We start from the raw sequence: 18,724 nt of genomic DNA, 5'->3' as shown, positions 1-18,724 counted from the left end.
GGTGCCTTGCCCAGTACTTTAATAGCACATTGGGGTGCCATTCAGAATTAATATCACTGTAATGCGCACACTGGGTTGAATGTGTTACTCTGCATTGTGGTAATGTACTGTAAACTTGCATTTTCCTGGGCCTTAATGCGTCACAACTTTTTGAGAAATATGTTATTGTGTGGCTCTCGGGACATGTTGGGGGCCACCCTTGAGGCACATTAGGTGGCACCTGTTCCTCTGAGAAAAATAGTTTACTGATATAGCGAAAGTGCAGCTCTACTTGCATTGTGCCCTTTAAAAAGCATTTATGTTTTGCTTTACCCACAAAAGACTACATGCACGTTAGGTTAATTTTTTGTATTCATCCTAGGTTCCTCATTCTTTTAAGATGTGCCCAGTACAGTAAATCAACATACAGGACCTCACTTTTCTTTCTTTGCCCAGGGCACTATATATGACCAGTTAGCTTGACTCAATGCCAGACCATAATTAAAGTGATATAAGAATCAAAAGGTTGTTAAGCTATTTTTAAATGCTGGTTAAATAGCTTACAATGGACGCTGCTCCTTGATGTTTAATAGTTTTAGTTTCCTGTGGAATCAGCTGGTCAGCTGAACGCTGACCCTGATATCCTGTTATAGGTTGGCTCCTTTCCGTTGCAGGGTCCTATGGAGCCACCCCTTGTGTATGCTGGTAAGCTGTGGGCATCTCCACAAACATACAGGCACAGCAGCCAGCAAATCACTTTCCTCCCCTTTTCGCCTTCCTCCTTCCCACTCCTCATTCCTCCCTCCTTTCTTCTCCCTTCACCAAGCTAGTAGATGGATGGCTGCTGGAGACTGCTTTGTCCCTTGTGATCTTGTACTCAGGAAGTTCAGTGAAGTGGAGCTGAGAGAAGTGAAGCCAGCTCTTTGGAAACATGGTGACTGTAGTTGTTTGGGCAAACATTTAAAGGAACACTTTGCTGGGCAATGTATATTTCTTATTATCTGGATTCATTACTGAACAAAGATTGAGAGTTTAATACTACTTTAAGCATCCTTCTTCTGGCTCTCCAGTACTGCTTGTCCTCTCAGGCACTGACCTTGGCCTTTTTGGACTGTCTCCGTCTTGCATGCATTTATGAATGGCCATTTTCAGGATTGAGGAGGTTATTCACTAAAGAGACGAGGGATCCAGCCGTAGCTTCAGCTGATCCTTCTGCTATCTTCGGCCGCCAGAGCCCTTCGATTCAGTCGAATCGAAGGGCTGTTGTACAGGCTTTTCACAATAGCCCGTACAGCAGCCAAAGGCGGCCGAGTGTCTTAGCGGAGCTGAAGTGACAGCCGAAGCGGGGAGCAGCTTGTCGAGGAGCCGGCAGTTCTCCCCACAAATGCAAGCTGGGCGGAGCCAGCTGTGATCTCATGGCTGGCTCTGCCTGGTTGTAATGGCAGATCAGTGTCCCCAAATAACCTGAGGACGCTGAGCTGTCATTAAACAATAACAACTTGGCGGAGGCACCCGTGATGTCACTTCCGACTTCGCCCAGTTGTTACTCATTGGCCGAGACCTGTTAGAAAATTCCAATAGAAAACAGTTGGGCGGAGCTAGCTGTCAGCACTAGCTCTGCCAATTTTTTTTTCTTTTCTTTAAAATATCTTTATTTTTTTCTAATTTTATTATTTGTTTACATTTTTTAAATATTTTCTCAACTATTTTCCTTTTTTCCCCATTCATTTACCTGTTTTGCTTTTCCACTTGGTACCTCGGAGGTACCGAGCAGAATAGCCGAGCGGCATTCGGCTATTCACTTACTACCGTTCAGGCCCTATGAGAATAGGGACGAGTGGCAGCAAGTGAGCTGCCTGAGCTTTTGCTTGGCCTATCCAGATGTTGGATCGGCTGAGTCTAATTCTTTCTGCACTTCAGCTCAGCAGAGCATGTTCAGCTGACCAAAGGCAGCCGATGTACAGCTAATTTCAGCTTTTGCTCGGCCTATCCAGATGTTGGATCGGCTGAGTCGAATTCCTTCTGCACTTCAGCTCAGCAGAGCATGTTCGGCTGACCAAAGGCAGCCGATGTACGGCTAATTTGAGCCGATGTACAGCTGAAATCAGCCGTACTAGACTGAAGTGAATTGCCGAACAGTGTTTTATTCACTCGGCTGCCTTCGGCAGCTTTGTGAATAACCCCCAGAATAATCCGGCACATCTGTTGTTTTTAATTTACAGAACTGTAGTATTGTTGATAGTAACCTACAGGATTTACTACCAAATGATAAACTGATATGATTATGTCAAAATCTGAAAGATTATTTGACAGCTGTCAGTATGAGAAAGTTGTAGTAGGTTCTTTAAGGCTCTTGGAGAACTATGGGGTCAGTGTTTTTCCCCGTAGTTCTCCTTAGGGTAACGGGAGGACACAAACTAGCGTCCTCCCGTTACTCTTAGACGACGGAATCCGCCCAGCTGCGTGAGTGACAGCTGGCTCTGCCTATCTAGTGGCAGAGCCAGCTGTACCCGCCCCTCCCCCGTCCGTTCCGCCAGTCAGCGCTGGCCGATCGGAGCGGGGAGAGGGGAATCCAGCCCCTCCCCCTGTCACGGCAGAGAGCCGTGACAGGATTCAGAGGTGAGCGAACCCGGTATGTGTTCGCTCACCTCCCGATCTACTGAGCCGACCTGTGACAGTCTCATTGTCACAGGTCGGCTAGAACTATGAGGTGAGTGAAAAGCACTCACCTCATAGTTCTCCTTTAAGGCTCTTTAAGGATTGGAGATTTAAGAACAAATACATGTTTGATTTTTCAAGAGTTATTTTAGAATGAATGAATACTGCTTTTTATGAGAATTTTGTCATAATTTTCTGATTATACATGTCTTCACCTCTCTCATAAAGCTACTGAGGTTTCCACACAAACCTTACAATGCACTGCTGTTTATTACAGCCTTTGCTATGTTATATGTAGAAAGGAAAGAAGCGGACAGTTAAATGGAGTGTAGTAGTTGAAAGACATGAATGTGTCCTTTTCTGAATAGGGTAAGGGAATGCTGTGTCTGGAGTGCTGTGACATCATTTCAAAGTTCATAATCAGACTTTGTTTCCAGATGCAATGTCCAAATTGAACTTACTCTTGATTTCCTATGCTCGGTTGTAAACTGCTGAAAACATTTTCTCCACAGTCATTCACTATATTTTTTTATAACTATGTTTTGAGCGCCTCAGTCATTTTAACCGCACATGGAGATGAACCTTTCTTCATCAGTGTAGATAAGAGAAATGCCTAAAGTGTACATGAACCCAGAAAGTTTGCTATTTTAAAGGCAACATCTGTCAATATAAATTGTCCCAGTCTTGTGAGATTTTGAGTGAGATTTTGGTGGTGTCGCTATTGTATTGCTCACTGTTCTCCTGAGTTGTACCTGAGATGAATACACATGCTCCGTCATCCCAGTCATTCCAACCTAGCTGAAGAACTCCTAAACCAGAAGAAGATGACAAGGGAGACTGCAGATGTTGTAGCACTGGAAGGGGGCACTTTACATGGTATTTGTGCCATAATGTGCAAATATGCTGTGCATTCTTTGACATTATGGAAAATATTCTGGCAAGTCTGAACATTTCAGTTCCACTTTATGTTCTAGATAGAGTAGGATTAGAAACTATGTCATATTTGCCACATTTTCCTCATTTTCTGTCCTTATGTTCACAGAGCAAGTATGATGAATCTCCTCAAACGGGCCACACACAGCAATAGAGACCTGAGAGAGGTTCAAACATCTCACCAGAGATTACTTGATTTCTGCTGATACATTGAAAAGTGGCCACTTTTCCTTTGCTATTTACAGGCATAAGCAGGACCGGATTTACCTTTCCTGCCGCCCCAAAGCCAGTTCCCGCAAAGCGCCCCTGCACGCCACCCTTTTTTAAAAATTAATTAATTTATTTTTTAATTTATATTGCTATTACACAGGAGCTAACAATCCCCTGTGTGATAGCAATTGGAGGTGACAGGTTCTCTTTAAGACCCCGTCACCTCCAATACAGGAGTTTTAGCGCAGCACTGTGCTGGAACTCCTGTGACAAGTGAGAGAGTGTACTGTGTACACGGAGAGGCAGGGTTACTTTTAACCCTGCCGCTCAGCTCACCACTCTCCATCCTAAAGAAACAAGCGGCTTCCCCCATTCTTAATTTAGCCCTGCTTGTGCAAAGCAGGGCTAAATGTAGAAAACAAATTACCGCCTGGTACTCCATGTTCTGGGCGCCGGGTGACTTCAAACTTGTGCCGCCCGATCCTCGGTGGCCTTGCCGGGAATCCGGCCCTGGGCATAAGCCTACCATGCAGCAGAACCCTTTTCTTTTCTACATTTCAATAGCACAGCCATCACCGCTTGCAGACCAATGGCTTTAAAGTTTATTTACCCTTTGGCAGCCAAAAATAAGATAACCCCCCTATATTTTTGTTATGTGTTTGCATTAACACAGCCTACTTAAAATATACAGGCATCTTCTAGTGGTTAGATTAGATGGCAGTGTGCAGATAAAGGGACAGACTAAGGGACAGTTTTTCTTAGATATGCATTAACATACATTGCCTTGAGATCTTATGAAGACCATTTGTTAGGATAGACAGTCCCGTCCATCTAGTTCACAAGTGATAATGAAATCTGCCAGCACAAGTGATAATGAAATCTGCCAGTTTTTCAGTCCTGGAGTTTTTAGAAAAGAGCATCTAAAATCTATGCTATGTAAATGGGAACATGTAACAATAAAAATAAAATAAAATATGTGTTATCCCAATTTGGCTGCAAAAGTGGAAATACACTTTATTGCTCCTGGACAGCCTACAATACTATAGAAAATATACACTAGCAAAAAGCACACAACTGTAGGTTACTTTTTGGACAGGAAACTTACCTGATGATCATAGTTTATTTCAAGAAGCCACAGAGATGGCACTATGCTTATTAAATAGCAGAATATAGGAGGTGAAAACCTGTGGGAATACAAAAAGGGTTTTATGCAATGAAAATAATGAGTAATGTGACATACTGTATATTTAGTCTACATTTGTCCAAGTAGTCAATCAGTAGTTCTGTCTTCATACAGATCCTGCCCTCCTGCTGAGACTAGCACTGGCAGCACTTCCCAAAACAAGACCGATGCTAAATGAAGCTGAATATTACATTAGGCTGTTCAGCATTTTAGACCACAGAGCAGAGGAATTTAAAATAACAACATTTTTAACTAAGTTAAGGTATACATAAAGTAGAACTATGGTCTTCCATTACAAAATAGGTGCTGCTCTCACAGTTTTCTGTTAGGCCCCTGCAAAGTCCCACAAATACCTGTTGATCCTGCTAGTGAAGTCCAATTAATACAAATTCCTGTGATGGTGTGGAAATGCTGCTGCACTGCTCCAGAATTCAGAGCAGAGTTGCCACTCTCATATAGGCTGTTTCTACTTTACATCTACCGGCCTCCCTCCATCCATATCTCTACTCACCCCCTCATAAAAAGTTAGCAAGTTAGTTAGGCAGGAACGGTCTTTCCTGAACCCAATATACAGTGGGGAAAAAATATTGCAGGGTGTGTGACTATCAGCATTTTTTTTTTCTGTTGCTTCACAAGCTTGTGGCTGTTGCAATCAGCACCTGGCCACACCTAGTCCCGCTAAATGCTTTCTGGACTGACAGCATGGGAGGGTTAGCATGTGAGACACAAATGAATGCGAATTTGACTTTTTGATACTCTATGCATTTAAACACTCATCTCTTCAGGGAAGTCTATCCCACCTCAACCTAACCGCTCAACCATCACGTTCTCAAACAATTCATCCCCACACAGCTCCCTCCTCATGTATCACTTCCCCTCCCTTTTAGATTGTAAGCCCTCAGGGGCAGTGTCACGCTTGCACCCGGCATCTCCGGCCTCTCCAGCGCCGCGCCGCTGCGGCCGTGACGTCACGCGGGGCTCCGCCCCCTGTTCGCAGCTCCCTCTTATAACTGCAGCGGTGGCAATCACTCGGCGTTCAGTCAATGTGGAACGTCGAGCGATTGTCTCCTGCTGTTTCCACTGAACTCGACCGGCTCCCTAACTCAGCAGGAACTAGATGTCCCCTGGAACCCTGCTCACCACTGGAAGTGCCACTCAGCCCTTGCAGGAAGGAGCGAGCCCTCAGTTTAGAACGAGCTCAATCGCAAGTATAAGGGCTTTTGCCCTACATGTGGTATATCTGTGCTATTGCATGAACTGTTACATACTGCTACAACACTGCCTGTAGGAGCTAGCCTCATTTGAACCATACAGCAGGAGTACTGCACGCTTTGCTATTGCATGAACTGATACATTCTGCTTAACGTGTTGCCTTCATGTGCCTTGTTCCATCTAACGCTGTTGCTGGAGTCTTGCTTGTCCATGCTTGTGCCTAGCTTACCCATACTGCTGAAGAGTGTCTGTCTCTGCTTGTGCCTGAATTGTTCCATACCTCTATAGGAGTGGAGTCTCCACCTATCAAAACATATATACTAACGGAGCATTAGAGGAGGTTACATACCTAGCATAGCATTTGGTTGCATACGGACTACAGACCCATCAAGCCCCACTAATCATTAATACTAATTACCACACCCCTAGGCTGGGATACATGATGTGGAACGGCTCCCCATCACACCGAGTGTATTGGGGAGCTGTCTGACTGATCCAATCCCTTAAGCCTACCCCCAACAGTTTTGCAGTTGTGGTCCAACCCCCCGCTACTCGTAGGAACGTGACAGGCAGGGTCCTCCTTACCATCTTGTCTTGATTTGTATTGTGATGGTAATGTCTTCCCTATATTGTAAAGCGCTGTGCAAACTGTTGGCGCTATATAAATCCTGCATAATAATAATATTAATACTTTATGACGCTTGTACATCACATAGACTGTCATACAGGAGCCATTCATTATACCATAATTTTATCAGTAAGGAAGGGGACAATAAGCAGCTTATTAGGGACTGGCGCAGATCATAATATACTTGGACTACATACACTATATTGCCAAAAGTATTGGGATGCCTGCCTTCACACAAACATTAACTTTAATGGCATCCCAGTCTGTCAGGGGCACCGGCACAGGTGACCCCACACCTGCGCAGGTACCCACACAGGCAGACCAAACACTTATGACCACACCGGAATGGGCAGAATGTATTATATACAGTTTAATAAACAGCAAAACTAAACAACACCCAAAAGCAAACATAAATAAGTAACATCAACCAGACTACAAGCAGGTAATGGCAACAGGAGGACAAGCAGGTAATGGCAACAGGAGGAAAGGCAGGTAATGGCAACAAGAGGACAAGCAGGTAATGGCAACAGGAGGAAAGGCAGGTAATGGCAACAAGAGGTATCTAGGACTGCAAATGGGTAACCGGGCTCGGGACACAAACAGGGTACAGGACTGGTAACAGGACTCTGGGGACTCAGGGTTCAAGTTTCAGGAAACGATACTGAGCCATCATCCTGACTGCAGGGAGGGTTTAAATATCCTCAAAGGAAGCACCAGGTGATGGCTAAGTACTGGCAGCTGGGAAACAGGTCCCAGCTCCTGCGCCACCTAGAGGCGCTCTGGATCCTAATTATTTAGCAGCAAGGAAATTTCACGGATGGACTTATTGCACAGGTGGCAACCTATCACGGTACCACACTTTAATTCACTGAGCTCCTGAGAGCAACCCATTCTTTCACAAATGTTTGTAGAAGCGTCTGCATGCCTAGGTGCTTGATTTTATACACATGTGACCATGGAGGTGATTGGAACACCTGAATCCAATGATTTGGAGGGGTTTACTATTACTTTTGGCAATATCGTGTATGTAAACTGGTTTACCTGCCAATTACCTACCTGTAATTCTGTCTTGACAATTGTTAATTTTGTGTTGATGCACATACCTCTGTAACACTCTGTAGGTAGAAGATACCCTGTTTATTTGCTAGTTCTTGTGTCACCATCCCATCTTCCTGTCTGCACATTGAATTATGAATGAGCATAACTCTTCCTTCTGCTCTTCTCTTCAAGTAATCTGCCTAAATACCTCTTCTCCAGCCTCCAGTGCCTGAAAACCTGTAAGACTGACAGCACTGCACAATGCAACAGAATCACACTGGGTCAGAGCGCACACACCTTCCCAGTATTAGTCCCTAATGGCTGTGCAGGGGATTGCAGAAAGATAATAGAAAAACAGATTTCAGGCAATGATATTAGCAGCATTTTAAAATACCTGTCATAATTTTTTTAAACGTATATAACTAAACGAAACTGTGTCTTTTTTAAATGTACTTTTGCTTTATCCATTTAATGCTCACTGTGTGTAAAGTCCTGATATAAAAGATTGAGACTTTTAAAATGCAGGAGCCTAATGAGTATATCTTTTAATTAGAGATTTTCTAATACATATATTTTACTTCCAGCTGTTGATGCTACACTCATAGAAGTAACTAAGTTGAAAACAATGTTTGCCATACAGTGATGCAATGCCCTGCACATGCTAGTGAGTTATTATTCATAGGTGATAATTCGGAAGTGTAATAACCTACAGCATCAGAGTTGACCCTACTTACGTCAGACAAGTTCATGATGGATTCTAATTGGCTGCTCCGGTTGAACCCAGGGGCATGTAAAGGTGCCCATACACCTGCAGATTATCGTACGATAATCACGGGGAATCCCGCGATCGTACGATAATCGGCAGTTGTATGGAAGGCGTGCGACCGTTTCTAATGTACGGTCGCACATCTTTTGTCTTACGAGCAGGCTCGAAATCCTGCTGAGGATCGTACGATTGTCGTTTGGGTTTGTGGCGTGCTCGTAAGACAAATGCCGCACGGGCCGGTGCATTGCAGTCATTGGAAGCCCGCCCCTCAAGGGGGCGGCCTTGCGATGATCGCAAGTACGAACCGCCTGTCCAAGATGGGCAGATCGTACGTTTTTTTAATTACCTTACAACCATCGCAAGACAAAAGTCTTGCGATGGCTGTAAGGTGTATGGGCAAGGTGTATTTTTTTTTAACTCGCGCTTACGTTAAATAGCAGGAACATGGATGTCACTGTATGCATGAGTTGTGTCTTTTTGATCTTCTCAGGAGACCTAAAAGCTCGGAACAGTCTGACAAGTCAATAGTCAACAGCTTCTTGGTCACTGGCTCTGATCTGCTCTAGTCCTGGATAATGAGGCCACTCAAGACAATAATGGGCTAATAACAATGTGGATGAGGCAAACAGGGGTGAAATCAGAGCTAAAATCTGATAACTATTAATATGCCAGGTCATTTCCAACTTTTTAGGAATCAGGGGACCTACAGTATCTATTAGACACTGGGATAAGCATGCAGTTACTATAATTTTACATAAACATCAGCTTAAAATCTTTTAAATGCCCAAGGGTTTGCTTTAAAGCATCAAAATAAAGCACATTTATATAGTAATTAAAAAAATAACTATATGTTTACATACAACTAGCAGAAATACCTGATTTGTCTCTTGATATTAGCATTCTGTAATCCTCTGCACAGCAGGACCCAGGCACTGCTGCATTACGGTGTTGTCCCTCTATCACTGGAAGCTTCCTAACAGGAGAGAGCAGAGTGATGACCTCATTAGTGTGCTTCTGCTCTTTCACTGTTCAGTCACAGGCTGGGATGAGTCTTAAACCAGGCTATATTGATCGACTCCAATGTATTCTGCAGAAAAATCAAGGACCTCACTGTGCAGTGTGGCAGAGGTGTGTTGATTATAAGATGAGCAGCCAAGTTCCAGTGCTAGCAGAGACAGGAGCCATATAGATATTTTATCCGTATTAGCAGGCCTCGAGTGCATAGCTGGTGCTGGGCTGTCTTATTAGAAAGCCCAGCATGCTCTACAGACAGTGCATGTTGAAAGAATGTAAATGTTTTATGCAAATGATGCAAGAAAAAATATATAATTACATGATATAATTGCCACCAAGAAGGGATTATGATCCCATTGTCTAGGGGAATCAAGAGACTGCCAGAGACATCTGCAGCAGACTAAATGCTATTTGACATTGACACTCTGGTGATCTCAGCATGGATATTTCTGAAAAGATCTGTCAGAAGAAAGATCTTTTTGGCTTACCTCTGATGTCTTTATCTAGCTTCATCTATAGATCACAAATACTGAGCTGAATGCAAGCATCGTGGTGTTTTATTGCTGTCTCTTACAGTGGATAATAGATTGTGATCTTTAGGACATCTAAAATGTTATTGCACATCAAATCCTTGACAGATTAAGTATGTATCTTCTCTTGAAACCTATACATTTTGAAAGAGACCTGTCATGGGAAACCGTCCTTGCATCTCAAGGCAAAGTGCAAAAGAAAACCGAAGACAGAGGAGTAAAGCGGGGATTTAAAAAGAATGACTAAAAAAATCTGGATCTGGATCTGGAAAAAGCACAAGCTAGATGTTTAAAACTCGCATTTGAAAAAGTAGCAAAAGTAAAAAATTTAAAAGAAACAAAGTTATGCAAAACATTATGTGAAAAAGATTGTGTTAATGTACACACAGAATAAAGTGTATGACATTTTTCTCAGGAAAGGATTTATTTTATTATTATACAGGATTTATACTGTATAGTGCACTGCCAACTGTTTGTGCAGCGCTTTACAAAGGAAGACATTACAATCACAATACAATTCACGACGAGATGGTAAGGAAGGCCCCTCCCATGAGGGCTTACAATCTAAAAGGGAGGGGGAAGTGATACTTGAGGAGGTAGCTGTGTGGGGATGAATTGTTTGAGATCATGATGGTTGAGTGGTTAGGTTGAGGTGTGATAGGTTTCCCTGAAGAGATGAGTCTTTAGGGATCGCATAAAGGCAGTCAGAGTGAGAGATAGATGGACAGGTTGGGGTAAAGAGTTCCAGAGGATGGGAGAGTCTCTAGTGAAGTCGTGGAGGCGAGCATGGGAGGAGTTGATGAGGGGACTGGAAAGCAGAAGGTCTTTTGAAGAGTTAAGGGGACGGTTAGGGTGACACTTTGAGACAAGGTTTGAGATATAGCCGGGTGCAGAGTTGTTGATGGCTTTGTAAGTGGTTGTTAATATTTTGAATGTTATTCTTTGGGCTATTGGAAGCCAGTGCAGGGATTGGCAGAGGGGGGTTGCAGACACTGAGCAGTTGGTTAGGTGAGTCCAGTATTATACCTTAATAAAACACCCGTGGGATGATTTTTTTTAATGCATTTAGTGGCAAAAATGTTATGTGAATGTCTTTTGCCCAGCTATACTCTATGCAAATACTTTAGAATCAGCCCCCAAAATGTTAGTAGTCATGTACTATAAAGAAATAAGTATTCTGCAGAAATTATAACAAGACATCAAATCGAAAGTTTGTAATTTATAAATCAGCCTTCAATATAACAAATGTTTATTTTATAATGTTCACATCTTACAATGCAAAGGTAGAGAAGGAAGGGGGAAACTGGTGACATGATACCAATTGCTTTAAAGGATAGCTAAAATATTCTTAGTTTGCATCAGCCTTGTTTTTGTAGCAATTAGTTTTACCACCAAACTCTCAATGGAAATATCTTTTCCGTTTTGCCAGTGAAGCCTTTAATGACCTCTTAGACCTGCGGCGGCACAGTTTAAAGAGACTGGCATAACAAAAACTTACTGTGGACATGAAGTGCAGGTACCTAGAGGTGCCTATAATAAATACCCCACTGATACTGCGAAATTCCAGGCAAGCAATCCTATTGGCTCATCACTATGATGAGCCAATAGCAATGCTGATAAGAAGAGCTCTCTGGTGGAATTCCTAAGAAATATAAGAAACCAGTGCAATCAGCCAATCGACTTATTGCACTGCCCTATAGGAATATGCAGCGGAATTCGGCTCGGCTATTCTGCTCGGCAATTCTGCTCGGTACCACTGTGGTACTGAGCAGAATAGCAGATCAATGAAAAGAGTCTAAAAAAAAAAGTTGAAAAAATATTTTTAAAATGTCAATAAATAGTAAAAATAAAAAATAAATAAAGATTAAAACAAATTAAAAATATAAATACATTATAATAATAATAAACAATTGGGCAGAGCTAGCAGTGACAGCTAGCTTCGCCCAACTGTTTCCTCGACCAATGAATAACAACTGGGCGGAGCAGGCCGGCTCCGCCCAGCTGTTATTGTTTAATGACAGTTCAAAGTCCCTAGGTCATTTGGGGACGCTGATCTTTCATTACAACTGGGTGGAGCCAGCCGGGAGATCACGGCTGGCTCCTCACACATGTCATTTATGGGGCAAAAGCCGGCAGGCCGTTCGCCCCACTTTAGCTGACACTTTGGCTCAGTCGAGCTGAAGCAAATGTCTTTGGCTCGGCCGGCTTTGGCTGCTGTACAGGCTATTGTGAATAGCCCGTACAGCAGCCCTTCGGTTCAAATAAACCGAAGGGCTCCGGCAGCCGAAGAGAGCAGAAGGATCAGCCGAAGCTACGGCTGGATCATTTGGCTCCTTTGTGAATACCCCCCAAAATTCTGTGATATGCTGCACGCTCTACCCAACGGCCTGCATTTTTTTTATGAATGGCTAAATTTGTGATGCATGACTAACATTGAGGTGTATAGATATCTGCTCTCCTTTTTAAATGGAGCCATATACCTGGGCTGCCAAAGGACGGTAAAACTATCTTTAATTTTTTTTTGTCTTTCATGTAATCTTGAGAGGGTAAGAATAGAAGAAATAATAAAACATCTATTAAATTATGAGAGATAAGGCTGTAATATTACAACATTGCAACAGGTCAAGAGTGGAGATTCATATTATTACACATGCCCTTTGGTTACTGGTCCTCTTTAAAGTTAACAGAAATTAACTTATCTGGTATAAAACCTTAAGGGCTATTTATAAAGCTGCAGAAATGTGAGAAAAAACAGAGCTGTTATTCATGACACTAAACGGTTAAATCTTAAAAATGCATTAAAGTACCATAACTATTAACAAACATTTATGTTATTTGTGTATCACTCGGCTGCAGATCCTCAACTTATCTCAGAATTGATGCTGACACTGTTCTTCCTTCTGGAGGGGTGATACTTTTGTTCTCCATGGTCCCTGTGTGTGTTGTAGAGTAGTCACTGCTCCAAGGTCACTCCTGTGATACACTGTAACATCAGTACAATTTAGCTAACTAAATATGACATTGTAGTCCATCATGGGAGTGAGCTTGGAGAGGTGGCTACTTTACAACACACACAGGGACCATGAGGAACAAAAGTACAGTGTCAGCATATATCAGAGATGATTTGAGGATCTACAGCTGAGTGAAGCACAAATAAGATACATTTTTGTTACTAATTAATGTACTTGAATGCATTTTTAAGATTTATCTCCTGAGTTTAGTGTCACTTTACCCTTTAACTTTAGAAAAAGATGAAACTGATTGGCAACAGAGCTGTTTTTCTCCTATTTTTTAATCCAGTATTGTTTTTATAAACAGAGCATTACTCTTTCATGAATAATCCTACATATTACCTACTGTTTGTTTATAATATAAATAAAACTTAAAAACGTAAAACCAAATCACAGAAATAAAAGAGACAGAACATCAAAAAATAATTGCCTAAGTGAATGATTCTATTCCTCCTATTTTCAGTGCTGTACCTATAGAGTTCTTGGTGGAGCTTTTCCAGAAATTTCAGGCACTATGTGCGCATTACATCATGTAAACAGTAATCTCTTTCTCGAATTAAACTGAGCCAAAATACTCTACAACATGTGCGCGTTGAAGCATTTTGGCTTGCATATGCAATATGGGTTATATGCAATATGATGAAACTAAAGATGTTGTTGGCTGAGTTGAATCAGTTCTTTCTTTTAGACCTTTCATTAAAAAAAAAGTTAAATGTTTAAAAATTATAAGTATTTTTTTTTCCTTCCAGTGTAGCCCAGAATCAGCCCTGCCTCCAAATTTCCTTGTATCCTGCAGCTTAGGGTTTCTGTGTGGCATGTGAAGTTTTATTAGGTCACTGGAGAAACTCTGCTGAAATCCAAGTCGATGTAAGGGAGAGTAGGAATAAAGCTAGTATTTCAACATTGTGACTTTTTAAAAGCCAGTTCGCATAGTAGACTAAATAATGCTTACCCTAAATTATGTGTGATGGTGTTAATGAAGCTATTTTTTTAAACCAGATTATTGTGAAGTTTACACTGCGCTATAGATGTCTTTTTTGTTTTTCCCAACTGGATGTAATTAGTAATAATCTCACCCAGATGTTCCCAGTAGCTGTCCTGCTGGCTGTAGATTCTATGATATAGTCACTGTAGGCTCCGGAAATTCTGCTGTGCTCTGATATGCCAACATAGCTTGTACTATGGTCACACACATGTACTCTGATACAGTAAAGAGTCACAACGTGATAAAGTGGCCTTAAAGCATATCTAAACCCAAAACCAAAAATGTAATACAGTGCAGCTTGCCAGACTGTAAAGAAGAACTCCAGGCACACATTTTATTAACCCTTGAAGTGGAACTACCCCCGAACTGCAAGATTTAGCTGCTCGTTTTTGCCCAGGGCCAAAAGAAAAAAGTTATACTCACTCAATTCTTGGAACTGGCAATGCTCCCTCCAGCGATGGTATGTCCCTATACACTGTATTGAATAAGATGACTCACAGGACCTTAGACTGCTGGGTGTGTGTAACTTTTTTTACCCTAGACAAAAACGAGCAGTTAACCCTTGTGGTGCAGGGTTAGTCCCACTGTAGGGGCTGATTAAATTTGTGCCAGGGGTTCTTCTATAAATGTGGTGGCTGCATTAGTTTTCTTTTCTAGTGTTTTTATTTTCCCTTTATTTTCATCTGGAGACACATCCAGTCTTAGCAAGGCTCCATTTTATGGAGGAGCAATGGAGCCACCCTTGGACTGCAGCAGGGTAGTGTTAGACGTACTAGCAGATTTAGATGGACTTGACTAACTGCTGCAATTATAAATACTTTTATGGATATTTAACACATTTATTTCTGAATTAAATGGGGATGTTTCATATCTGCCTATAGTTCTACTTTAATATGTCTACATTTTTCTGGCCTTATAATGGATCTCAGTAACTAATGAACAGAAAAGAAAAATCTATTATACAAACACCCACATTTTGGCCTGTGAAGCCCATTTTTGGGGGGACTTACTTCTTAAAAGCATACAGGTTGGTAGAATTATAGCAGAGGGGCCATAAGCTTTGCTGAGGGACACCAGTGTGACTGTCTGGTGTGCTGGTAAGGGATTCTTCAGGGTGAAGGGTCAACACAAGTTTTTTTTTAACAGTTAAAGAAAAAAATGGAAAATAAGAATACATTGTAAAATGGAAAACAAGAAACAATGCAGCCATGTTTTTTTGGGATCTATTTATATACTGTAACACATTGTATGTGTTAGCTTCTCTGCTGTGCTGAAATAAAGGATAATATAATCAGTAATAGGGAAATCACAGGTTGTTTTGTCAGGAAGGTTCCAGCAATTACTGTATTGAATACACGGCAGAGAAAGACTGTTTGCTCGAAAATAATTCAACTTCAAATCAATTTCTAAGTAGCACCTTGAAGCTTTGTCGACTAATGAAGTTTTTTTGGAAAGAAATCCTATGATTCAATAACAAAAGATTTTTTAGTCCCATAAAATATATCATCTGTATTCTTTTTCATAAAGGGATTTCTTTTTTGAAAAACAAGCCTATAAACTATAGGCTGTTCCAATCTTGACTAAATTACAAAATGTGACAGAGTTTATACTCTGTAAAGTGTATCGTATTTTTTCTTGTTACTATTATGCATTTTTTATGATTTTTAAAGTTGGATCTATGAACTTCATTTGATATAGAGCATTTTCCATGACAACAGCATCACACTGACTATGGGCTGCGAGAAAGGGCTGCTTCTCCCATGACTGAGGCAGGACGCAAATACAGGACATCAGACAGTACCTGTAGAGGGCAATAGGGAGTCTAGACAATCACTTACTACATATATCAGTAATCAGTATGTTGCAATCCCAGACGGGTGACCTGGGAAAATTACAGCGTTAAACTAAGGGCTGGTTCACAAAGTCATAGTTATAAAACAGCTGTACTCTATTTATAGGTACATTATTAAGCATGCCAAGCACAGTTTAAGGCTTGGTATGATAGATATATACAAAATATTACCCCCACCCAAAAAAAAATATTCAGGAGAGGATTTTGATTGTCTCTGCAGACAAATTTAGTGTTCTGATGACCTAAGGCCTACACCTACATGGGGTATCAACACTAACAAGCACATGTGGCTGACATGTGTATATAGTTATGCTATAATAATTCTAACAGACTGACAAAATGTTTGAGTTAGGATCAGGGCCTTTAGGGCTTCTTTAAGAGATAAGAGTGAGTGCTACCAGCCACTGAAAATTATCCTTATCTGATCATTTCCAATTCTGCATGATCCCAGTTTTATATAGCTGATCTGAGAAAAGAGAAGAAAGCACATTAGCACATTGGTGCCACTGGGTGAGATGTACAATGCATCCATTTAGAAAAATGTATGAATCTTGGGAGAAAACATTTATAATTAGACTCCTAAGTGACAGATGTGCCAGTGAGTGGTCATATTATGTTTGCACATCTAACTGCCTTACAGTGTCTATCAACAACTTTAAGCTATCTAAAATTTTCCTCCAATAGCCATTAAAGGGAAACTTTGCTTTACACATAGAAATTGAATACAGAACAAAGGATTCCACAAAGACTTTGGTTATGCTAAAGAGCCATCACCGCCGCAACTGCCACCTTGATGCTTTCTTTATGACATTGAAAGCTCGGTCTGAACCATAAGGGAAGCAATGCGTAACCTTTGTAAACTTGAGCAATTGAGCTGTGTAAACAGGTGTATTTCAGCAGTGGTATAATAACTAGGAAAGCATGTAACAAAAACCCCTTCATCTGCTGGCTAAAAATAAGAATATGAACTATTAATGTGCAATACTTTATATATACCACCTAACAACATATTTTATACATTTTATTGTTAGATCCCGACCATAATAAAGTAAGAACATATTTACAAAACCTCTATACTTCCCCATTTAGCAAGGACTGCTGGACACATTCCCAGAGGATAGCATATGAATAAGCAATTACAAATCTGTATAGGAAACGTAATAAACAAGTATAACAAAATTAGCAAGAGTGTAAAATGCTAATATTTTGCCAAAAAGCAATTGTAGGTAAATTCTACAGCTACAACTTCCATTAAAAATGTACTGGCCAATGTATGGTTTTAAATAGTCTGTTGGCATTGGGGAACTGAATTGCCTGTTGGAGCACTCAATTTAAGTAGCAGAAGCCAATACCTTAGTAACTGGCAACAAAGTGTTGTAACCACTGGTGGCCAAGAGGCCTCTCACCACAAGTGCTGGTCCAAGTGCATCCATGGAAAGCTGGCAAGAGGTCATGCCACACACAAAGGGCTTCCCTCTCAAAGGGAAGGGGGGGGGGGGTCAAAATCTCCTTCATTTGTGCCTCACATTCTGCTCCACCTAGGCATTGCAGTTCATAGTTGGAGGGATCCCGAAATAGGGGCAGTGCTGTAAATCCAGGGTTAGATATGTCCAGGTGCTAAATGCCAAGCTGCAGGCATGTGGACCATGGTTGACAATTTTGATTTCTATGTCCCCCTGCAACTTTTTTTATTGCACTGTAGTGCAAGCGGGCACTGCCTACATGAGAGTGGCAACTGTGCATTGAATTCAGGGCACTAAGAGAAAATTCAAAGTGCAAATGTACTTATAATAAAGTGTTGCAGCACATATTTTTCTTAAGGGGGCATAGTTCAAGTTTAATGCATGGATTCACTTTAACTATGAAAATTAACTCAGCACCCATAACATAGTTTTTGTTTTCCTTACTCAATTCCAGCATAATGTGCGGTTCCATTGCACAATTTGCATATTGGATATTTGGTTCTAAGCTGATTTAGTTATTCCTAGGCAATATGCATTTGAATTATACTTAACGTCCATTTTCTTGAAATAATTCCCATGTCTTCAACTTTTGACTTCTTGGAATGACTTTTGATTTGGTAATTCCCGCACAACCTCTCCAAGAGAGTTTCTACTATTCCAGATGTGTTTGTACATTCAGCACAATCCTTCAAGTCTTCAACATTAAAATTCTGTTTCTAATTATTTCCCACCAGAGTGGCCTTTAACTCACATCTGCCAAACCACATTACACAGAGGGTTACAATGATCCATATTCTTGGAAGGTACAATACATTTTCTGACTCTGCTGTGAAGTATGTATTTAGTTTCACTGGAAGAAGTAGCATCGGTGGGAAATCATGACTGCTGTATTACATTATACTGCAAATACCTTTATTGTGGTCATCAGATCGCCAAACTTTCTAACCTTGCTCTAACAGCCATCTGTTCATGTTTCAGTAAGATATGTATATATACTCCCAGACCTCAAATAAAACCATATCCCCATCTGGGATCTGTGGTCTCTATGGTGCTTCCCAGGGAGTCAGTGTCTAGGCAGTAGTGTGTGAACAGCCCCCTTCCATAGAGTATGATGGAGTGGCTGTCTCCTTGCAGGCCTGGGACATACCAAAGGCATCCATTTTCATTTGACGTCTGTGAGTATATATTTACCTTTTTGCAGAATAAATTGTAGAAGTCCTTTCATCTTAGGCCTATTTAGTCCACGGTGTCCACCCTTTGTC

General features: G+C 41.3%; 1 protein-coding gene across 1 annotated transcript in view; it reads right to left on the bottom strand.

Moving 5' to 3' along the window:
- Positions 1-18,724, bottom strand: part of TMEM26 (transmembrane protein 26) — a 38,154-nt gene that overhangs the window by 11,691 nt on the left and 7,739 nt on the right. Inside the window, exon 2 of the mRNA XM_018576661.1 lies at positions 4,886-4,964. Coding sequence (XP_018432163.1) covers positions 4,886-4,964 — 79 coding nt within the window. The remainder of the gene's footprint in view (positions 1-4,885; positions 4,965-18,724) is intronic.

This window comes from Nanorana parkeri, unplaced genomic scaffold, assembly GCF_000935625.1.
Source record: "Nanorana parkeri isolate BGI_ZX_2015 unplaced genomic scaffold, ASM93562v1 scaffold73, whole genome shotgun sequence".
Taxonomy (NCBI): Eukaryota; Metazoa; Chordata; class Amphibia; order Anura; family Dicroglossidae; genus Nanorana; species Nanorana parkeri.
This window is presented reverse-complemented; position numbering and strand designations above follow the sequence as displayed.